The 20,668-nt window shown below is 48.0% G+C and overlaps 1 protein-coding gene across 5 annotated transcripts in view; it reads left to right on the top strand.

Moving 5' to 3' along the window:
• nr1h4 (nuclear receptor subfamily 1 group H member 4) overlaps positions 1 to 20,668 on the top strand; it is a 38,243-nt gene that overhangs the window by 8,127 nt on the left and 9,448 nt on the right. For 4 of the 5 annotated variants that reach the window (XM_033037900.1, XM_033037899.1, XM_033037902.1 and 1 more), the window contains 5 exons: positions 4,023 to 4,385; positions 13,529 to 13,669; positions 15,447 to 15,580; positions 17,662 to 17,757; positions 20,278 to 20,377. In XM_033037900.1, the coding sequence (XP_032893791.1) occupies positions 4,028 to 4,385; positions 13,529 to 13,669; positions 15,447 to 15,580; positions 17,662 to 17,757; positions 20,278 to 20,377 (829 nt within the window). In that variant the 5' untranslated portion in view covers positions 4,023 to 4,027. The remainder of the gene's footprint in view (positions 1 to 4,022; positions 4,386 to 13,528; positions 13,670 to 15,446; positions 15,581 to 17,661; positions 17,758 to 20,277; positions 20,378 to 20,668) is intronic. The other variant, XM_033037903.1, reaches the window with a different exon arrangement.

Here is a 20,668-nt window from a genome sequence, read left to right as displayed (position 1 = left end):
AATGTAGCGCAAGGTTAACAGCCCGCATGGTTAGTACACTCTTTATAACGGGGAACGCATCATTAACTTGCATGGTTTCAGATTGTTTTTGACTGGCAGGTAAATCTATTTATACAGTTCTATTTTTAATTGAGCTGCGTTTATTATTCAATGGCAGTCTCCTGGTAAGATCACACTTGGAGCACTGTGTCACTCAGCTACAGGATAGATGTCAGTAAGATAGAAAGGGTGCAGAAGAGATTCACCATGATGTTACCTGGGCTTGCGGGCTTGAGTTATAGGGAGAGGTTGGATAGGCTGGAATGTTTTTCCTTGGAGTATAGGAAATTGAGGGGTAACCTTATTGAGGTGTACAAGACCATGAGGGGCATGGATAACGTGAATGCTCACAGTATTTCTCCCTGGGTAGAGGATTCTAAAACTAGAGGTAACAGGGCTAAGGTCAGAGGGGAGAGATTTAAGAGGGCAACATTTTTACTAAGAGGGTAGTCTGTACCTGGAATGAGTTGCCAGAGGAAGCTATAGGAACAGATATAATTATGGTTTGTAAAATACATTTACATAGATATGGGTTTAGGAAAGGTTTCGGATATGGATCAAATGAAGCCAATGGGGCTAGCCCAGTCTGGCAACTTAGTTGGCATGGACAAGGTGGGATGAAGGGGCTGTTTCTGTGCTGAACTCTCTGTGACTTTAATTACTGTATAATGATAAACCCAAAGCAGTGGAAGATTGTCCTAGGTTTAAAGATAACAGCTGTTGAAATCAAAGATAGACACAAAAAGCTGGAGTCTAAAAAAGGGTCTCAACCCAAAACGTCACAAATTCCTTCTCCAGAGATGCTGTCTGACCCGCTGAGTTACTCCAGCTTTTTGTGTCTATCTTCGGCTTAAATCAGCATCTGCAGTTCCCTTCCGACACAGATGTTGAAACATTGTCAACAGCCTCACCTGTTGAAACTCCAGTGGGTACAATCTTGTCCAAACATTCCTATATTCATCAAGTAAACCTTTTCCAATGAATGTGCATTCTTCTCATAACAAGGAGAAGGATGCGTGTAACCAGATGAGTGCAATCCCCTTGTACTACACACACTACATACAACCTGATGTAGTCTCACAATTACCCTGTCAAACTGCAGTAACTGATAGTGGCATTTAAGCGGCTTTTGAGTAGGTACATAGGCAATGCAAGGAATAGAGGGATATGGATCATGTGCAGGCAGATCAGTTTAACTTGGTATCATAGATAGACACTGTGCTGGAGTAGCTCAGCAGGTCAAGCAGAATCTCTGGGGAATAAGGATGGGTGACGTTTCGGGTTGGGACCCTTCCTCAGATTGAAAGTAGGTGGTGCGGGAAGGAGGGGTGAAGAGCTGAAGGAATCACAGAGGGGGGGCAGTGAGAGAGGGTGTTGGAAAACTCCCATTGGAGAGAGGAAGATAACCTCTTCAAAGTAGGCACTTGAGGAGATTTCGTAGTGGAATAAGCCAAAATGTAGAAACGAAGAACTGCAGATGCTGGTTGATAGCACAGACAGACGCAAAGTGTTGGAGTAACTTGGCGGATCAGGCAGCAGCATTTGCAGTTCTTTAGTTCCGCATTATAACTTGGTATTGTGTTTTGGACAAATATTGTGGGCAGAAGGGCCCGTTCCTGTCCTGTAGTATGTGCTATGTTCTACATTCTTAAGCTCCCTACTTTGCTATTCAGATCCCCTGGCAACGAAGATAATATTTTGTTTGATTTCCTAATAATTCACTGAACCTGTATACGTTTTTGTGAATTGTGAACCTGTGCACATCTCCTTATGACACGGAGGAGTTGTTGAAGCTGCTGAGTCTATGCCAGCTCAAACTGCAGTCTCACTCCCCCCCCCCGTTAATGCTCCCTTCAACCTGCCCTTCCCAAATTAGTCACATGGCAGTGAAACAGGCCCTTTAGCCAACTCATCCATATCGAACAAGGTGGCTTCCTGAGCTAGTCCCATTGGCCTGCATTATTGCGTGTATTATTGTATCTATCAATATGTTGACCATTCATATGAACGAGGAATTTCATTGCACCCTGGTATATATTGCAATAAACTAAACTAAATCTCAATATCCCTCCAAACCTTTCCTTGGTTTGGCCCATGGTCTTCTAAACCTTTCCAATCCATGTATCTGTCCAAATGTCTTTTAAATGTCATTATAATACCTGCCTCAACTACCTCCTCTGGCAGCTGATACCATATACCCACCCACTGTGTGGTAAAAGTTGCCTCTCAGGTTCCTGTTAAATCTTGTCCCTCTCACCTTAAATCTCTGTCCTCCGGGTCTTGGAAGGACTGTTTACACTTGCCACTCACCACAGGCTTTTTTAAACTATTGGGATAGTGGAATGAAAGCAGAGAATACTGGAGGTTTTCATCGGGTTAGTGGCATCAACAGAGAAAGAAACAGAATTAACATTGGACGCCAATGGCCTGTTATCAGAACCACGGTGTGGATGAAGAAAAAAAAGGGCGTATCTTTAGAAAGGAGATCAGGAGGCATTCTTTTAGCCAGAGGGTGATGAATCTGTGGAATTTATTGCCACAGATGGCGGTGGAGGCCAAGTCATTGGGTTTTTAAAGCAGAGATTGACAGATTCTTGATCTGTAAGGGTGTGAAGTGTTATGGGGACATAGAAACATAGAAAATAGGTGCAGCAGGAGGCCGTTCAGCCCTTCGAGCCAGCACCGCCATTCATTGTGATCATCGCTGATCGTGGCAGGGCAGGAGAATGGGAAAGATAGATTAGCTATGATGGAAATGTTAAAGACTAGAGAGCAGAACTTTAAGGTCAGAGGGAGGAAGTTTAAAGGAGATTTATGAGGCAAATGTTTTACACCAAGAGCGGTGAGAACCGGGAATGTGCTGACAGGGGTGTTGGAAGCAGGTCCAATAGCAATGTTTACGAGGCTTTTAGACATTGTCAGACAAGGAATTGATATATAGACCATGTACAGTCAGAAGGGAACAGGCTAAATTGTCAACAGGTTCACCACGGACATGGTGGGCTGAAGGGCCTGTTCCTGTGCTGTGCAGTTCTAGGTTCTATAATTGTTATCAAGCAACAGAATCGTCATCTCATCAGCTAGACCTTCCATCTACCTTATTGGAGACCTTTGAACCATCTTTAATCGGACTTCAATGTTATATCTTGTACTAAATGTAATACCCTTTCACCTTTATTGCGTACAGTTTTGGTCTCCTAATCTGAGACCAATAGACATTCTTGCCATAGAGGGAGTACAGAGAAGGTTCACCAGACTGATTCCTGGGAATGTCAGGACTTTCATATGAAGAAAGACTGGATAGACTCGGTTTGTACTCGCTAGAATTTAGAAGATTGAGGGGGGATCTTATAGAAACTTACAAAATTCTTAAGGGGTTGGACAGGCTAGATGCAGAAAGATTGTTTCCGATGTTGGGGAAGTCCAGAACAAGGGGTCACAGTTTAAGGATAAGGGGGAAATCTTTTAGGACCGAGATGAGGAAAACATTTTTCACACAGAGAGTGGTGAATCTCTGGAATTCTCTGCCACAGAAGGCAGTTGAGGCCAGTTCGTTGGCTATATTTAAGAGGGAGTTAGATGTGGCCCTTGTGGCTAAAGGGATCAGGGGGTATGGAGAGAAGACAGGTACAGGATACTGAGTTGGATGATCAGCCATGATCATATTGAATGGCGGTGCAGGCTCGAAGGGCCGAATGGCCTACACCTATTTTCCATGTTTCTATGTTTATCTGTACACTGTGGACGGCTTGATTATATCCATGTATGGTCTGTCCGCTGACAGGATAGGAAAGCTTTCTCCTGTACCATGGTATACATGACAATAATAAATTAAATCCACCTAAACTAAGCCTAACTAAAACTAAACTAAACTAATACTAAACAGAGCTAAAGCTAAAACTAAAGCTAAAACTAAAACTAAAATTACACAAAAATAAAATGAAGCTAAAACTAAACTGTGTGTGTGTTTCCTTTGTACAAAGATGTGATGTCCGACCAGCCCAGCCTGGCCCTGCAAGATCCAGATGTTCCAGCCTACACCCAGTACCCCAACACACCTCTGCCGTCGATGCAGCTGTGCGGAGCCGTCCCTCCGTATTACTCCAACGGCGGCTACCACGGGCAGTACTCCGAGGACTGGTACTGCCCACCCGTGTACGACGCGAAGACCTTGCCTTGCGACAGGACTTTCCCCAAAGATACGGAACAGTGCGAGGTCCCCCTGGCCAAGAAGTCGCGGCTGGGCTTGACCGCGGGGAAGATGAAAGGCGATGAGCTGTGTGTGGTGTGCGGCGACAAGGCCTCGGGGTACCACTACAACGCACTCACCTGCGAGGGGTGCAAAGGTAAGAGAGAGCACACGGAGGAGACAAGGTTGTGGGTGAAGGCGTTTGGGAGAAGCAGAGGATGCAGGTGACGAGGCATCGCTCCTTCAAACTCTGGAACATAGACCACAGAACATACAGCGCAGGAACGGGCAGCAGCACAGTGGCACAACGGTAGAGCTGCTGCCTCACAGCGCCAGGGACCCAGGTTCGATCCTGACTCCCGGTGCTGTCCGTACGGAGTTTGAACTTTCTTCCTGTGACTGCGTGGGTTTTCTCCAGGTACTCTGGTTTCCTCCCACATTCCAAAGACTTGTGGGTTTGTAGGTTAATTGGCTTCGGTAAATTGTCCCTTGTGTGTAGGTTCGAACTAGTGTACGTATGATCGTTGGTCGGCATGGACTCAATGGGCTGAAGGGCCCGTTTCCATGCTTAAAAAAAAAAAAGGAACAGGCCCTTCGACCCTCAATGTCTAACCCTAATGCCGAATATAATGGAAAGATAAATTAATCTCCCACACATAATCTATATTCTGCCATTTCATTGTGCGACCATCGCACATGATTCTAAGACCTCTTATCTGCCTGGACATAACACAAATCCTTCTATTCCCTGCATAACCATGTGCCTCTCTAAAAACCTCTTAAATGCCATATCCTGCCTTCACCACCACCAGGCAACCATGCTGTATAACTCCACGACTCTATCACATTCACTGGAGGTAAAATCCTCACAGTTAAGGATAATCTCCTACCATGGTCCATGGTAGGAGATTATCATGTGGTAATGTTCAAGGAGAAGGTGGAGATGCAGCAGTCCAGGAAGGGAATCCCAGGGTCGTGGTCTCAGCAGCAGAGGAAGGGGATGTTGGAGGGATCGAGTGATCTATAGGTGAGGTGCCAGAGACAGGCCGGGTCAAGGGCACGATGAATCTCAAGACACATAGAGATACAGCATGGAAACAGGCACTTCGCCGACCAGCGATCACCCCATACACTAGCACTATCCTACACATTAGGGACAATTTACTGAAGCCAATTAACCTACAAGCCTGCGGGTCTTTGGAGTGCGAGAGGAAACCGGAGCACCCGGGGAAAACCCACGCGGTCACAGGGAGAACGTACAAACTCTGTACAGACAGCACCCGCAGCCAGGATCGAACCCAGGCCTCTGGCAGCAACTCCACCGCTGTGCCGCCCCTAACACCACCAATTGCTTTGTATAGATCTCACTCTTTCGCTACAATTCCACTTATTTTCTAATCCTGGCTGTTTTTTAGCTCTTGACTGCGATTTTATAATAAACTTGATTAATGATTGCATCGATTAAAAAAAATATTCTCCTCCAAAGCTCAACAAAAGTGCCTGCTGCTCCTCCCCTCCCTCGCTCCCTGAAGCCCATGAGTATTGCCGTTGCTTGATTGTGCTGCTCACACTCGAGGCTTGGTTGTGATAGCAAGGTAATTATCATTGGAGGGCATTTCCTTGACAAGGAGAAGATACCGTCTCTGTTAAATCAGATCCACTTAGCACAAGAGCAAATATGAATACCGACCCTCGATATACATTTTAAATATTCATCGTTCCTTTAGACTTTAGAGATAAAGAGCAGAATCAGGCCCTTTGGCTCACCGAGTCCACGCCAACCAACGATCACCCCAAACATTAGCATTGTCCTACACACTTGGGACAATTTACAATTTTATTGGAGCCAATTAACCTACACATCTTTGGAGTGTGGGAGGATACCGGAGTACTCGGAGAAAATCCACGAGGTCACACCCACAGGATCAAACCCGGGTCTCTGGCGCTGTAAGGTAGCAACTCTACTGCTGTGCAACCGTGCTGCCCTCTTGTCTAAGCCCGGTCTATATCTCTCCAAATCGTTCCTATCTAGATGTCATTGAAATGCAATAGTACCTCTGAGAGAAAAGGTTGCCTCTGAGGTCCCTCAAATCTCTCACCTCTCACCTTAAGCCTGTGCCCTCTGCTTTTCATCAGTTCATTAGTCATAGCAGCAGAAGTAGGCCATTTGGCCCATCAAGTCCGCTACACAATTCAATCATGGCTGATCTATCTTTCCCTCTCAACCCCTTCCTCCTGCCTTTTCCCCATAACATAGAAACATAGAAAATAGGTGCAGGAGTAGGCCATTCGGCCCTTCGAGCCTGCACCGCCATTCAATATGATCATCCAACTCAGTATCCTGTACCTGCCTTCTCTCCATACCTCCTGATCCCTTTAGCCACAAGGGCCACATCTAACACCCCCTTAAATATAGCCAATGAACTGGCCTCAACTACCTTCTGTGGCAGAGAATTCCACAGATTCAGCACTCTGTCTGAACATTTTTTTTCTCAACTCAGTCCTAAAAGACTTCCCACTTATCCTTAAACTGTGACCACTTTTTCTGGACTTCCCCAACTTCGGGAACAATCTTCCTGCATAACCTTTGACGCCCTTACTAATCAAGAATCTGTCAATCTCCACTTTAAAAATACCCAATGATCTGGCCTCCACAGCTGTCTCTGGCAAAGAATTCCACAGATTCACCATCCTCTGGCTAAAGAAATTCTTACGTTCTTTTATTCTGAGGCTGTGTCCTCTGGTCCTAGACTCTCCCACTAGTGGAAACATTCTCGCCACATCCACTCTATCCAGGTCTTTCACTATTCAGTAAGTTTCAATGAGGTGTCCCCTCATCCTTCTAAGGTTTTAGAATCCTCTACCCTGGGAAAAAGCCTGTAATAAGTGATCACTTTGTCCACGCCCGTCATGATCTTGCACACTTCCATCACTCCATTCTTGGTACGCATGCCTTCAGCACCTCGGGCTCTGAGCTCTGCAATTCCCTCCCTGAACTTCCTCCCTCTCTCACCTCCTTTATGTAGCTCCTTAGACCTTGCGTCTTTGCTCAAACATCAAATTACCTGTCCCAATATCTAAGAAGTTTGGTTTAGTTTAGAGATACAGCATCGAAACAGGCCCTTCGGCCCACCGAGTCCACGCTGACCATTGATCACGTGTTCACACTACTTCTACGCTATCCCATTTCCTCGTCCACTCCCTGCACACTCGGGGCAATTTACAGAGGGCCAATTAACCTACAAACCCGCATGTCGTTGCGATACGAGAGGAAACCGGAGCACCCGGAGGAAACGTCACAAGGAGAACGTGCAAACTCCACGTGCAGACAGAACCCGTGGTCGGGATTGAACCTGGATCTCCGGCGCTGTGAGGCAGCGACTCTGCTGCACCACCGTGCCACCCCCAGATCTTGTGATATCATGACTTCCCAGTTATTGTGTGCCGCAATCCTCTTGCACATACAGCTACTACTGCCTGGGGTATATCTACTATGTTACCACAGCCTTAGAATAAAGGGGAGGTCATTTAAGACTGAGGTGAGAAAAAACGTTTTCACCCAGAGTTGTGAATTTATGGAATTCCCTGCCACAGAGGGCAGTGGAGGCCACGTCACTGGATGGATTTAAGAGAGAGTTAGATAGAGCTCTAGGGGCTAGTGGAGTCAAGGGATATGGGGAGAAGGCAGGCACGGGTTATTGATAGGGGACGATCAGCCATGATCAGAATGAATGGTGGTGCTGGTTCGAAGGGCCGAATGGCCTGCTCCTGCACCTATTTTCTATGTTTCTATGTTAAAACCACTGCACAGAGAGAACTTGTTGTTGTCGCTATTATTTACCGAGGTTAAAGATAAACACATCTGTTGATTGTTGCTACCTGTGAGTTGCTGAGTTGGGCACCGTGGCCTTGGGACTGCAGCCAGAAACTCTCTGACAGATTTACAGTGTGATAAGGGCTTGTGCAACCTTACCCAGAGCCTGCACTGAGGCTGGAGTTACACAACACTCCCAGACAAATACTGCAGGAGATGGGCGATTCTATCAGTACACCGATGATCTGTCAGATGTATTAATATCTCATAACATCGATAAAAAAGTTTTAATTAATTAACTTATTAGCCAAGTATGAAAACATACAAGGAATTTGCATGTTTACAGCTTCTTCTTCTTCTTGCATATGGCATGCACTGCCTAAAGTTGTAAGACGACTTGTTCCATTTGATCTTCTGTTTGTGCACGCCAGGTTGATTGCATTCGTTGAAACAGGGTGGACCACGTGAAGGTTGCAATCTCCCACCCCAGTTAATACCATCTAATCACTCTTACACTCTTGTCACAGATAAGCTCACCTGAAATGTATCAGGAGCCTTAGAACCATAGAGTCTCAGCATCATGCAACACATGGGGTGGTGCAGCGGTAGAGGTCCTTATCTAGCCAGAGACCCGGGTTCGATCCTGACCTTGGATGCTGTCTGTGGGGAATTTTGCACGTTCTCCCTGTGACCATGTGGGTTTCCTCCGGGTCCTCTGGTTTTCTCCCACATTCCAAAGACGTGCGGGATTGTATGTCAATTGGCTTCTGTGCATTGCCCCTAGTGTGCAGGGAGTGGATGAGAAAGTTCGATAAATAGAACTTGTGTATATGAGTGATCGATGGTGGATGTGGACTCGGTGGGCGAAAAGGCCTGTTTCCATGCTGTACCTATAAACTAAAGGAGAAGGCCGTTTGGGCCACAATATCTGCACTGACCATGATGCCAAATTAACTAATCTCATCTCTCTGTATCCCTCCCTGCCTGTTTATGTGCCTATCTAAATACCTCAAACATTACTTCTTTCGTATTTGTTCTCTACCACCTCCCCTGGCAGCACATTCCAGGCACCTACCACTCTCATGCCTCGTAAATCTCTCCTAAAACTTCCCCCCTACACCTTACACATTTACCCTCGCATTTTTGATATTTCCCCAGCGTGAGAAAAAGTTTCTGACTGTCTACGTTATCGATGCCTCTCATAATTTTATAGACTTCGATCGGGCCTCTCCTCAGCCTCGGGCGTTCCAGAGAAAATAATCCAATCTCTCTTTACAGCTAATACCATCTAATCCAGGCAGCCTCTTGGTAACCCTCTTCTGCACCCTTGCCAAAGACTCCACACTCTTCCTATAATGGGGTGACCAGAAATACACACAATACGCCAAATGTGGTCCCAAGCTTTATAAAGCTGCAACAGCACGTCTCAACCTCTATACTCAACACCCCAAGCCATGAAGGCATTACATTTGCATTCTTTACCACTCTGTCTACTTGTGTTGCCACTTTCAGTGAGCTACGGACATGGACCTCAAGATCCCTCTGCAAATCAATGCTGTTATGGGTCATGCCATTAACTGTATACTTTCCCTTTACATTTGACCTACCAAAGCACAACACCTCCCAATTGCCTGGTTAAACTCCATCTACTATTTCTCTGCCCATATTACCAACTGTTCTCTATCTTGCTGTATCCTTTGTCAATCTTCCTCAATATTTACAGCTAATTTTTGTGTTGGCTGCAAGCTTACAAATCGTCCCACTTCCATTTTCATTCCAATAGTTTATATATACCGCATACACGGAGGTCTCGGCACAGATCCCTGCTGATGTTGTCAAGCTGGAAATGATGCAGGAAAGGTTTACAAGGATATTGCCAAGACTCGAGGGCCCGAGCTTTAGTAAGAGGTTGAGCAGGCTAGGACTCTATTCCTTGGAATACAGAAGGATGAGGGGTGATCTTATAGAGGTGTACAAGGAATAGGAGATTGAATATTGGAGGAATAGATAGGATAAATGCACACTCTTGCCCCCCAGAGTAGGGGAATCGAGGACCAGACAGACTGTAGGTTTAAGCTGTGGGATGGAGGGGGGGGGGGGGGGGGGGGGGGGGGGGGGTAGATAGGGAGGTGGGGATTAAAATAATTAATAGGTGCTTTTTTTAATAAGGGGCTTTTTTTTACACAGAGGTGGGTAAATGGAACAAGTTGCCAGAGGAGGTAATTGAGGCAGGTACTATCACAACATTTAAGAAACATTTAAACAGGAATTGTATATGGACAGGTCAGGTTTAGAAATATGTGGGTCAACATCAGGCAGGTGCGGTTAGTGTAGATGGGATATGTTGGTCAGTGTGGGCAAGTTGGGCTGAAGGGCCTGTTTCTAAGTTGTACGACTCTGAGTACAGCACGAGGTCTGGCATAAGTACAGGACACCCACTCATGAATCTCATGTTGTATTCTCCACATCACCATCAACTGCCCCAGGTCCATTGACTGCCCGGGGACAACTACAATGGTTAACTAATCTGCCAACTGGCATGACTTTGGGATGTGGGAGGAAACCAGAGCACCTGGGGGAAACTCACATGGTCACAGGAAGAACGTGCAAACACCACTCAGACAGCACCAGAGCCTAGAATGTTCAGGGATAGCAATTGGCCATTGGGCCCATCAAATGGGGGTTGTTTCTTTCCTTACACCTTGCTATGTAATATGCCTCTATCACTGTCACTCTGTAATTACTAACTGCAGGTTAGAGTTGCTGCCTCACAGGGCCAGAGACCCTGCTTCAATTCTGACTATGGATGCTGTCTGTACGGAATTTTTATATTCTCTCAGTGGCCGTGTGCTTTTTCTCCTGGTGCTGCGTTTTCCTCCCACATTCCCAAGACATGCAGGTTTGTTGGCATCTGTGAATTGTCCCTGGTGTGCCGGATAGAACTAGTGTACAATGTGATCGCTGGTCGGCATGGACTCAGTGAGCTGAAGAGCCTGTTTCCACGCTGTATCCCACAATTAAACTGAACTGTGTCATAATGGTATCAACTTAGAAACATAGAAACATAGAAAATAGGTGCAGGAGTAGGCCATTCGGCCCTTCCAACCTGCACCGCCATTCAATATGATCATGGCTGATCATCCAACTCAGTACCTGCCTTCTCTCCATACCCCCTGATCCCTTTAGCCACAAGGGCCATATCTAACTCTCTCTTAAATATAGCCAATCAACTGGCCTTAACTACCTTCTGTGGCAGAGAATTCCAGAGATTCACCACTCTCTGTGTGAAAAATGTTTTTCTCATCTCGTCCTAAAAGATTTCCCCCTTATCCTTAAACTGTGACCCCTTCTACAGCTTCTTAGCTTTCTCTATCCCCTCAGAAACCTTTATGATTCAATATGTCTCAGTATTGGGTTTTGAACACAATAACTTATGATTCACAGCTGCCAGCGACTATTGGGTCTACACTGGCTCTGAGGAATGATTATTTTACAGACTGTCCCGGCTGTTTACTGATTGTGAACAGCCATGAAGGATAAACTGTTCTTTACATCTGAGGTGGACATAATATCAATTACTTGAATGAAAACACAATGTGGACATGTTGTTCCTACGGCTGAACAACCTTCTGGTTGATGCATCAGTTGGTGCACTTTGGGCAGGTGCAGATGCGTCCTGTGTTAGTTAATGAGCAGAGTAGGGACTGGACTTGTGATCCCATCACGGACTTCAATGCTTCCTGTGTCACTGGTGATTGAAACCATGTCGAACTCACTGACTCTAACTTTGCTCACATTACAACTGTGCTCGGTGATCAGCATTGCGTAGCACCACGGAATTGCGTATGATCATTTACAAGAAAGGACGCAATGTGGCAGCAAGGTGGCATGGGGGTAGAGTTGCTGTCTCACAGCACCAGAGACCCGGGTTCCATCCTGACCACAGGTGCTGTCTGTACGGAGTTTGCATGTTCTCCCCTTGACCGCGTGGGGTTTCTCCGGGTGCTCCGGTTTCTTCCCACATTCTAAAGGTGTGCGGCTTTGTGGGTTAAACAGCTTCGGTAAAAATTGTAAATCATCCCTAGTGTGTAGGATAGTGCTAATGTACGGGGATCATTGATTGGCATGAACTAGGTGGGCAGAAGGCCCTGTTTCCACGCTGTTTCTTGAAAACGGAAGACTAAAACTAAAGTGCTGGAGTAACTTAGTGGTCAGGCAGCATCTCTGGAGATAAACGATGGGTGTCATTTCGGGTCAGAAACCTTCATCAGACTCTGACCCGGAACATCAACCATCCTTTTTCCCCCCGAGATGCTGCCTGACCCGCTGAGTAACTCCAGCAGTTTGTGTCTATCTTCAGTATAAACCAGCATCTGCTGTTCCTTCCTACACTCTTTAAGAATGGCGCCAGGTCCAGAGTTCCATAGTGAATCTGACGATCCCTCACAATGGATGAGTCAGGGTAGATAGGGCATGTTGGCATGATATTTGTCATCTGTTGCCAGGGAGGTTTTATAAGGGGAATTAATTTTTTTTTAAACTGTTTAAATTTAAAACAGCTTAAAATTTAACAGCACTTCACATTTTATTTTTATGGGATCTTAGTAATCCTTGATAACGCCGGCCATAATCCTGTGAGTGGTTTAATATTTGATGGGAGTGTTATGACCTACAAGGAGGGGGATGGATGGGCTTGAGATGCTGCCTCACTGGCGAGGGGTGGCTTTAGGCTGAGGGCCGAGCCTCCTCATGCCTTGCTTCACTGACGCTGAAGACCAGTTGATGTAGCCTAGGAAGTTCGGCATGTCCCCAACAACACTCACCAAACTCTACTGATGTGCCTTGGCAAGGATTTTATCCAGAAGATCACCCCTCAGCCACCTGCGCAGCAAGGAATAGGGTAGCTCAACCTCTCCCTCTTGCTCAGGCTCTGCAGTCGTGGCAGCATCCTCGTAAACCTTCTCTGAACCTTTTTCCATCAGACTGAAGAAGTGGCCTGACCAGAAACATCGTCAGCCCATTCCCACTACAGATGCTGCCTGACCCGCTGAGTTACTCCAGCACTTTGTGTTTTGCTCAACATTCCAGCGTCTGCAGTTCCTTGTGCCTCCATTTAAGAAAAATAAAGGCCATTTAGTTCCACATAATGTGTAGGAAGGAACTGCAGATGCTGGTGTACACCAAAGGTAGACACAAAGTGCTGAAGGAACTCAACGGATCAGGCAGCATCTCTGGGGAAAAAAGGAATAGGTGATGTTTTGGGTCTAGACCCTTCTTTAGACCGACCCGAAATGTCACCTATTCCTGTTCTCCAGAAAAGCTGCCTGACCCGCTGAGTTACTCCAGCACTTTGTGTCTATCTTTGGTTCCACGTAAACTGGTGCTGCGTTGATCTGAACGTCTGTTACCCCGGTGAAGTTGGTTGAAGCCCCCAGCTCAGAGTGGTCTGATACCCCCCTCGATCTCCCCTCCCCGCCGCTCTCCAGGGTTCTTCCGACGCAGTGTGATGAAGAACGCGGCGTACAAGTGCAAGAACGGAGGCAACTGCGAGATGGATATGTACATGAGGAGGAAGTGCCAGGAGTGTCGCCTCCGCAAGTGCAAGGAAGTGGGCATGTTGGCCGAGTGTGAGTATCTGTCCACGACCTTTCACACAGAGGGTGGTGGGTGCGTGGAACCAGCTGCCATAAGAGGCAGTTTAGGGAGATACAATCACAACGTGTAAAAATCATTTAGCCAGGTACATGGATAGGACAGGTTTAGAGGGATCTGGGCCAAATGCATGCAGGCGGGACTAGTGTAGACGGGGCATGGTTGCCGGCATGGGCAAGTTGGGCCGAAGGGCCTGTTTCCAAACTGTGTCCCCCAGCCCTACCGCCCAACCCCCACACCCTCCAGCTTGGCCCCAAGTATGTTGGTTAAGAACAAAGCTTAAAGTGTTGTAGGAACTCAGGGGCTCAGGCAGCATCTGTGGAGTGAATGGACAGGCGACGTTTAGGGTTTGGACCCTTCTTCAGACTCGAAACACCGTCTGTCCATTCCCTCCACATATACTGTCTGACCCGCTGAGTTCCTCCAGCACTCTGTGTTTTGCTCAAGATTACAGCATCTGCAGTTCCTTGTGTAGCCGTATGTTAAGGGTTTGACAGAGTCAGCAATGCATTTCTGGCAAGGTCAAGTGTATTTGGGAGCAGGAAGTGTGATATCAGATCTCGTGCTGATACCACTGAAGCAGTTCAATTTACACCTCACGCTGCCTCGGCAAGGCCACCAGCACGACCAAGGACGAGTCGCACACCAGCCACCCCCTCTTCATGTATTTGTACAGTGAATGGCTCGATTTGAAGCATGTTTGTCTTTCTGCTGACTGGTTAGTATGCAACAAAAGCTTTTCACTGCACACGTGACAATAAACAAAACTAATTCCAGTACCCAGAGCACAGAGTGCAGCGGTAGAACCTCTGCCTCACATCGCCAGTGACCCTGGTTCAACCCTAACCTTGGGTGCTGTCTGAAGATTGCATGCTCCTCTCCCTGTGACCGTGTGGGTGTCCTCTGGGTGCTCCAGTTTCCTCCCACATTCTAAAGACGTGCAGGTTTGTAGGTCAATTGGCCCTCTGTAAATTGTCTCTAGTTTGTAGGAAGTGGATGAGAACGTGGGGATAGCCTGTGAACGGGGGATGGATGGTCGGCGTGGACCCAGTGGGCCGAAGGGCCTGTTTCCACGCTCTATCTCTGAGCAATGGAAAGATTGAGCCTTTAATCGGTCTACTCGAGTGACTCATGAATTGAACATTAAGCGTTATTTATAGATGTTGCAGGTGGTCATTTATTCCAGAGCTCCCTTGGCCTGCTGCCCATTGACTACAACCTGAACTCACCTGAGAACCCAGCGTTACTCTCCACACCCACCTGGCTCTTTCCCTCATCACCCCCACCAGTCACCGGTACAGTCCCACGCTAGCTCACATTCAACACTCACATTTCCCTCCTGTTCGAACCGCTCTTTTGCTTCAGCCTCTTAACGATGAAGCTGCGGACATAGTTTTTAGTTTTAGTTTTGCAGATTAAGTGTAGAAACAGGCTCTTCAGCCTACCGAGTCTGTGCCACACCAGCGATCACACCGTACACTAGCACTATCCTACACACAGGCCAATTAACTTACAAAGCACAAAGGGACACCGGAGCACCCGGAGAAAACCCATGTGGTTACAGGGAGAACGTACAAACTCCGTACAGACAGCACCCATATTCAAGGATCGAACTCCTGCACTGTGTGTCTGGGTAAGGTTAACATCCCGGTGAGGACGGTAGGGACAAGGAGAGGGTCAGTGGCGATGGGACCACCTGGGAAGGTCCAGAGGGGACGGTCTAACACAGGGACGTCTCTTCCGATGTTGCAGGTTTGCTGACGGAGATCCAGTGCAAGTCCAAGCGACTGAGGAAGTGTCCGTCGCTTCCCCCTGAACCACTGGGCAAGGAGGTCGCCGATGGGCCGGACTCCAAGCAAGTGACGTCCACCACCAGGAACAGCAAAGTAATCCTGCCTTCACTCGCCTCTCCACTGACACTGGGCCATTGCTCCTCCACAAACTAATGGGTCTGGTTTTACAATGGAGTGCTTGGGAGGGTGCAGGGAGGAATGTGTGGGGTAGTGTGGTGTTACCCCTGGGGTGAGAGCGATCAGAGGTGGGGAGAGCTGGGGTTGGGGAGCATGTGGAGGTGTGGGGTAAGAGTAGAAGGGGAGAGAGGAATGAGGGGGTGGGAGGGGGGGTTACCTTTGGATTAATGGGGAGGAAAATTGACAATGGCCTATGTGTTAATCTGGGGCGGGGGAAGGATGGTGAGGAGTTGTGTTGGGTAGATTGGGGAATTATGTTGGGGCATGGGATTGGGGAATTGGGGGGGGGGGTGGAGGAGGCGGTCCCTTTGCAAGGACATTGCCAGGACTCGAGGGCCTGAGTTATGGGGAGAGGTTGGGCAGGCTAGGACTTTAACCCTTGGAGCGCAGGAGGATGAGGGGGTGGTCTTATACAGGTGTATAAAATCATGAGGGGAATAGATTGGATAAATGCACATAGTCTTTTACCCAGAGTAGGGGAGGCTTCATGCAAATTACTCTTCAATCAGAAATCTGAACTGCATCCTACCAGGCTTTACTCATGAGATGGAAGCGACATGCACAGTCTCTTCGAGGACCAGAGGGCATAGTTTTAAGGTGAAGGGGAAAATATTTAATAGGAATCTGAGGGGTAACTTTTTCACACAAAGGGTGGTTGGTGCATGGAACAAGCTGCTAGAGGAGGTAGTTTAGGCAGGTACTATTGCAATGTTTAAGAAACATTTAGACGGGTATATGGATAGGACAGGTTTACAGGGCTATGGTCCAAATGCGGGCAGGTGGGACCACGATACATGGGGCATGTTGGTTGCCATGGGCAAGTTGGGCCGAAGGGCCTGTTTCCACACTGTATGAGTCTATGATTCTATGGTGAGTCATAGAGGAGGTGAGGGTGGGGTCAATGGGGGGAGGAATGAGGAAGGGCAGGCCTTCTCAGGAACGTTCAGTAGTCTGACAAAAGCTGTTCATGACTGGTGGTACGTGCTTTCAAGGTTTAGTATCTTCTCCAGATGGGAGAGGGGAGAAGAGGGAGTGACCAGGGTTAAAAAGCACTATGATTATGTTGGTGGGGGTGGGTGGGGCTGAAGTAGGGTCCCGACCCCAAACATCACCCATCCATGTTCACCAGGGATGTTGCCCGACCCGCTGTTACTCCAACACGCTGCGTCTTACCTTGATTATGTTGGCTGCTTTCGCGAGGCAGCGTGAAGTGTAGATGGAGTCAATGGTGCGGAGTCTGGGTCTGTGTGATGGACTGGGCTACATCTACAACTCTCCACAACTTGGATGTTTGGGTTTTACATGCGGTCTTGAAGCAACAAAGAAGATTGGCAAAAGTGGTGAACGTTGCCTGGTCCATCACAGGTACTCACCTCCCCACCATCGAAGGGATCGACAAGAGTTGTTCCCTCGAAAAGGCGGCCAGTATCATCAGAGACCCAGTGGCGGATTGGCCAGGGTGTCAGCTTGCCCGATGGCAAGTGGGCCCCTGATGAAGTGGGCCCCCTTTGTCTCCTGGCAACCAATATTTTTAGACCCAGTCCGCCACTGCAGAGACCCACACCTCGCTGGCCACCTTCTCATTTCACTCCTGCCATCGGGATGAAGATACAAGAGTCTGAAAGCTGTAATATCCAGGTTCAGGTTCAGGAGCAGCTTCTTCCCTACAAACAACAGGCTGTTAAAGACTACAACCTCCAAATAAGCTCCAAACTACATAGACTTGGGGCCATTATTTTTGCACTATTATTGTCCATTTGTTTTGTGATATATATATATACTGAACTTTTCTTTTGTTGTTTATCATGGTGTTTACAAAGTACTATGTTTACATTTCTGCTGTGCTGCAGCAAGTAAGAATTTAAGTGTTCTATTTCGGGACATATACGCCAATGAAACACTTTTGACTGTCGAGCTATTCCCAAACCAGGCGGTGATACAACTTGGTAACTTGAGAGGTGGTTCTGATTGTGTGACCTGATTCTGTGACTCCCCAGAAAATTGAATTCACCGCAAATCAACAGGACCTCCTGAGACACATCCTCGAAGCCTTCTCCATGTATCGTGTACCCCAAGAGGTGACCAAGAGACTGGTGAGTATTCAAGGGAATGACCTGCATTTATTTAGCACCGCACACGTCCTCGGAGCAACCCATGACTTAGACTTTAGACCTAAAACCTTATACCATCTGCGCCGATCAGCGATCACCGCCTACACTAGCACTATCCAACGCACAAGGGACAATTTACATGAAGCCAATTCATCTACAAACCTGCACGTCTTTGGAGAGTGGGAGGAAACTGGAGTGCCTGGAGAAAACCCACGCCGTCACAGGGAGAACTTTCAAACTCCACACAGGCTGCACCCGAGGTCAGGATCGAACCCAGCTCTGGCGTTTTGAGGCAGCAGCTCTACCCGCTGCAACAGTGTGGTGTTACTTTGTTTGACCTCAGTCCAGTCAAATCATATCATGATCCATGAGTTCAACAGGTAGTGTAAAATACATGCAGTGGGATTGTTCCTGCAAACTCCACACAGACAGCAACGGTGACCGAGATCAAACACGGGACTCTGGAGGTGGCTCAACCCACCCAGTCAGAGCATGACCCTGTGTCTGCTCTCAGGAAACCACAGAGCGACCGCCTGTGTGCCGAGGGGTTGCAGAGTGTGAAGATAGCGTGTGTGTTGTGTGTGTGTGTGTGAGCGTGTGTGTGTGTGAGCGTGTGTGTGTGTGAGCGTGTGTGTGTGTGTGTGTGTGCGTGTGTTGTGTGTGTGTGCGTGTGTGTGCGAGCGTTCTTTTAATTGTCATGTCAGTGTACAGTACAGAGACAACGAAATGCATTTAGCATCTCCCTGGAGAGCGACTATAGCAATGATGTTAAATAAATATAATAAGTGATATAATGTCCGGGGGTGGGGGGTGATTGGGCAGTCACCGAGGTACGTTGTTGAGTAGAGTGACGCCGCGGTGAAAGCTGTTCCTGGACCTGCTGGTTCGGCAACGAAGACCTGTACGCCTCCCGGATGGTAGGAGGGTAAACAGTCCATGTTGGGGGAGAGCAGTCCTTGCGATGCTGGAGCGCCCTCCGCAGATACGCTTGCTTTGCAGATCAGAGGAGCGGGACCATGGCGTTGGCATTTTCACCACCCTCTGCTGCTCCGTTCGGAGACAGCATTGTGTGCGTTGGTAGAGCCTCGAGGGTGCAGCGTAAGTCACCAGTTGAGGAGACGATGGAGTTCATCCTCCTGTGTGTGTGAGCATGTGTGTGAGCGTTGTGTGTGTGTGTGAGCATGTGGTGAGCATGTGTGTGTGTGTGTGTGCGTGTGCGCGCGCGTGTGTGTGTGTGCGCTCGTGTGTGTGTGAGCGTGTGTGTGTGAGCGTGTGTGTGTGTGTGTGTGTGTGAGCGTGTGTGTGAGCGTGTGTGTGTGAGCATGCGTTTGTGTGTGTGCGTGCATGCAAGCATGTGTGGGTGCGTGTGTGGGAGCGTGTGTGTGTGCGTGTGTGTGTGTATGTGCGCGCGTGTGTGTGTGTGGGCACGGCAACAGGCTCAAGAGGCACTGGTTCTTTATTATCACCAAGGTACAGTGAAATCCTTTATTGAGTTGGCACAGCAGTGGAGTTGCTGCCTCACAGCGTCAGAGATCTGGGTTCGATCCTGACCATGTACGGAGTTTGTACGTTCTCCTTGTGACCGCGTGGGTTTTCTCTAAACTAAACTAAACTAAACTAAACTAAACGAAAGAATACAATGCGATAAGATTTTTGCCAAGTATAAGTAAAATCCCTGATTAAGTACATAATGCATAGAAACAGCCCACTGGGATCATATACAAGAGTCGCCAGGGTTTAGCACCATTTCACAATCCCAGCTAAATGTGGCCATAAAGGCCCGATGCAGCTGTCGCCTCCGCCTGGATCGTCCCGCGAACCGTCGTCCCTCTCCTCGCCCGGCCACCTTCAGTCCTTGTTCCCCAGGGGCGCCTCCCACATCCGACCTTGAGGGCGCAGAAAGTAAGACCCCCCCCCCCTAGTACTTCTTACCGGTCCTTTGTCCAGCGTCCGCCATCATCGTCGACTCCCTCCACCCTCCTCTCCGGTCCCCGGTCCTCAGCGATGAGCAGGGGCCGGGCTCAGCGGCTTCCCGTTTTCATAAGTTCATGAGTGATCAGAACAAATTTAAGGCCATTCGGCCCATCAAGTCTACTCCGCCATTTAATCATGGCTGATCTATCGCTTCCTCCTAACCCATTCTCCTGCCTTCTCCCCATAATCCCGGACACCTTTACTAATCACGAATCTATCGCCGCCTTAAAAATATCCATAGACTTAGCCTCCACAGCCTTCTGTGGCAAAGAATTTCACAGATTCACCGCCTTCCGACTAAAGAAATTCCTCCTCATCTCCTTCCAAAAGAAACATCCTTTAATTCTGAGGCTGCGACCTCTGATCCTAGACTCTCCCACAAGCGGTGGAAACATCCTCTCCACATCCACGCTATCCAGGCCTTTGGGGCGGGTTTCCGGGTTCTGAGGCGGGTGAGCCCAGGTCTACTGCTAAGGTGTTGTAGCGTGAATCACCTCTCTCTCTCTCTCTCTCTCTGCATTTGTCCAGCTGCAGCAGCGATGCAGTCCTGAGGAAAACTTCCTGCTGCTAACGGAGACGGCCACCAGTCACGTTCAGCTGCTGGTGGAGTTCACCAAGAAACTGCCCGGTGAGTGGCCCCATTTTCCCAACCCCGAGGTCCCAACCTTCACAAGTTCACAAGTTATAGGAGTAGAATTAGGCCATTCGGCCCATCGAGAATCACCGCCATTCAATCATGCCTCCTAATCCCATTTTCCTGCCTTCTCCGCATAACCCTTGACACCAGTTCTAATCAAGAATTTGTCTATCTCTGCCTTAAAAATATCCACTGACTTGGCCTCCATCGTAGCAATGAGTTCCACAGATTACCTATCCTCTGACCAAAGAAGTTCCTCCTCACCTCCTTTTGTAACGGACC

The sequence above is a fragment of the Amblyraja radiata genome, chromosome 19 (assembly GCF_010909765.2).
Source record: "Amblyraja radiata isolate CabotCenter1 chromosome 19, sAmbRad1.1.pri, whole genome shotgun sequence".
NCBI lineage: Eukaryota > Metazoa > Chordata > Chondrichthyes > Rajiformes > Rajidae > Amblyraja > Amblyraja radiata.
The sequence above is the reverse complement of the archived record's forward strand: the minus strand, read 5'-3'. Positions and strand labels throughout refer to the sequence as shown.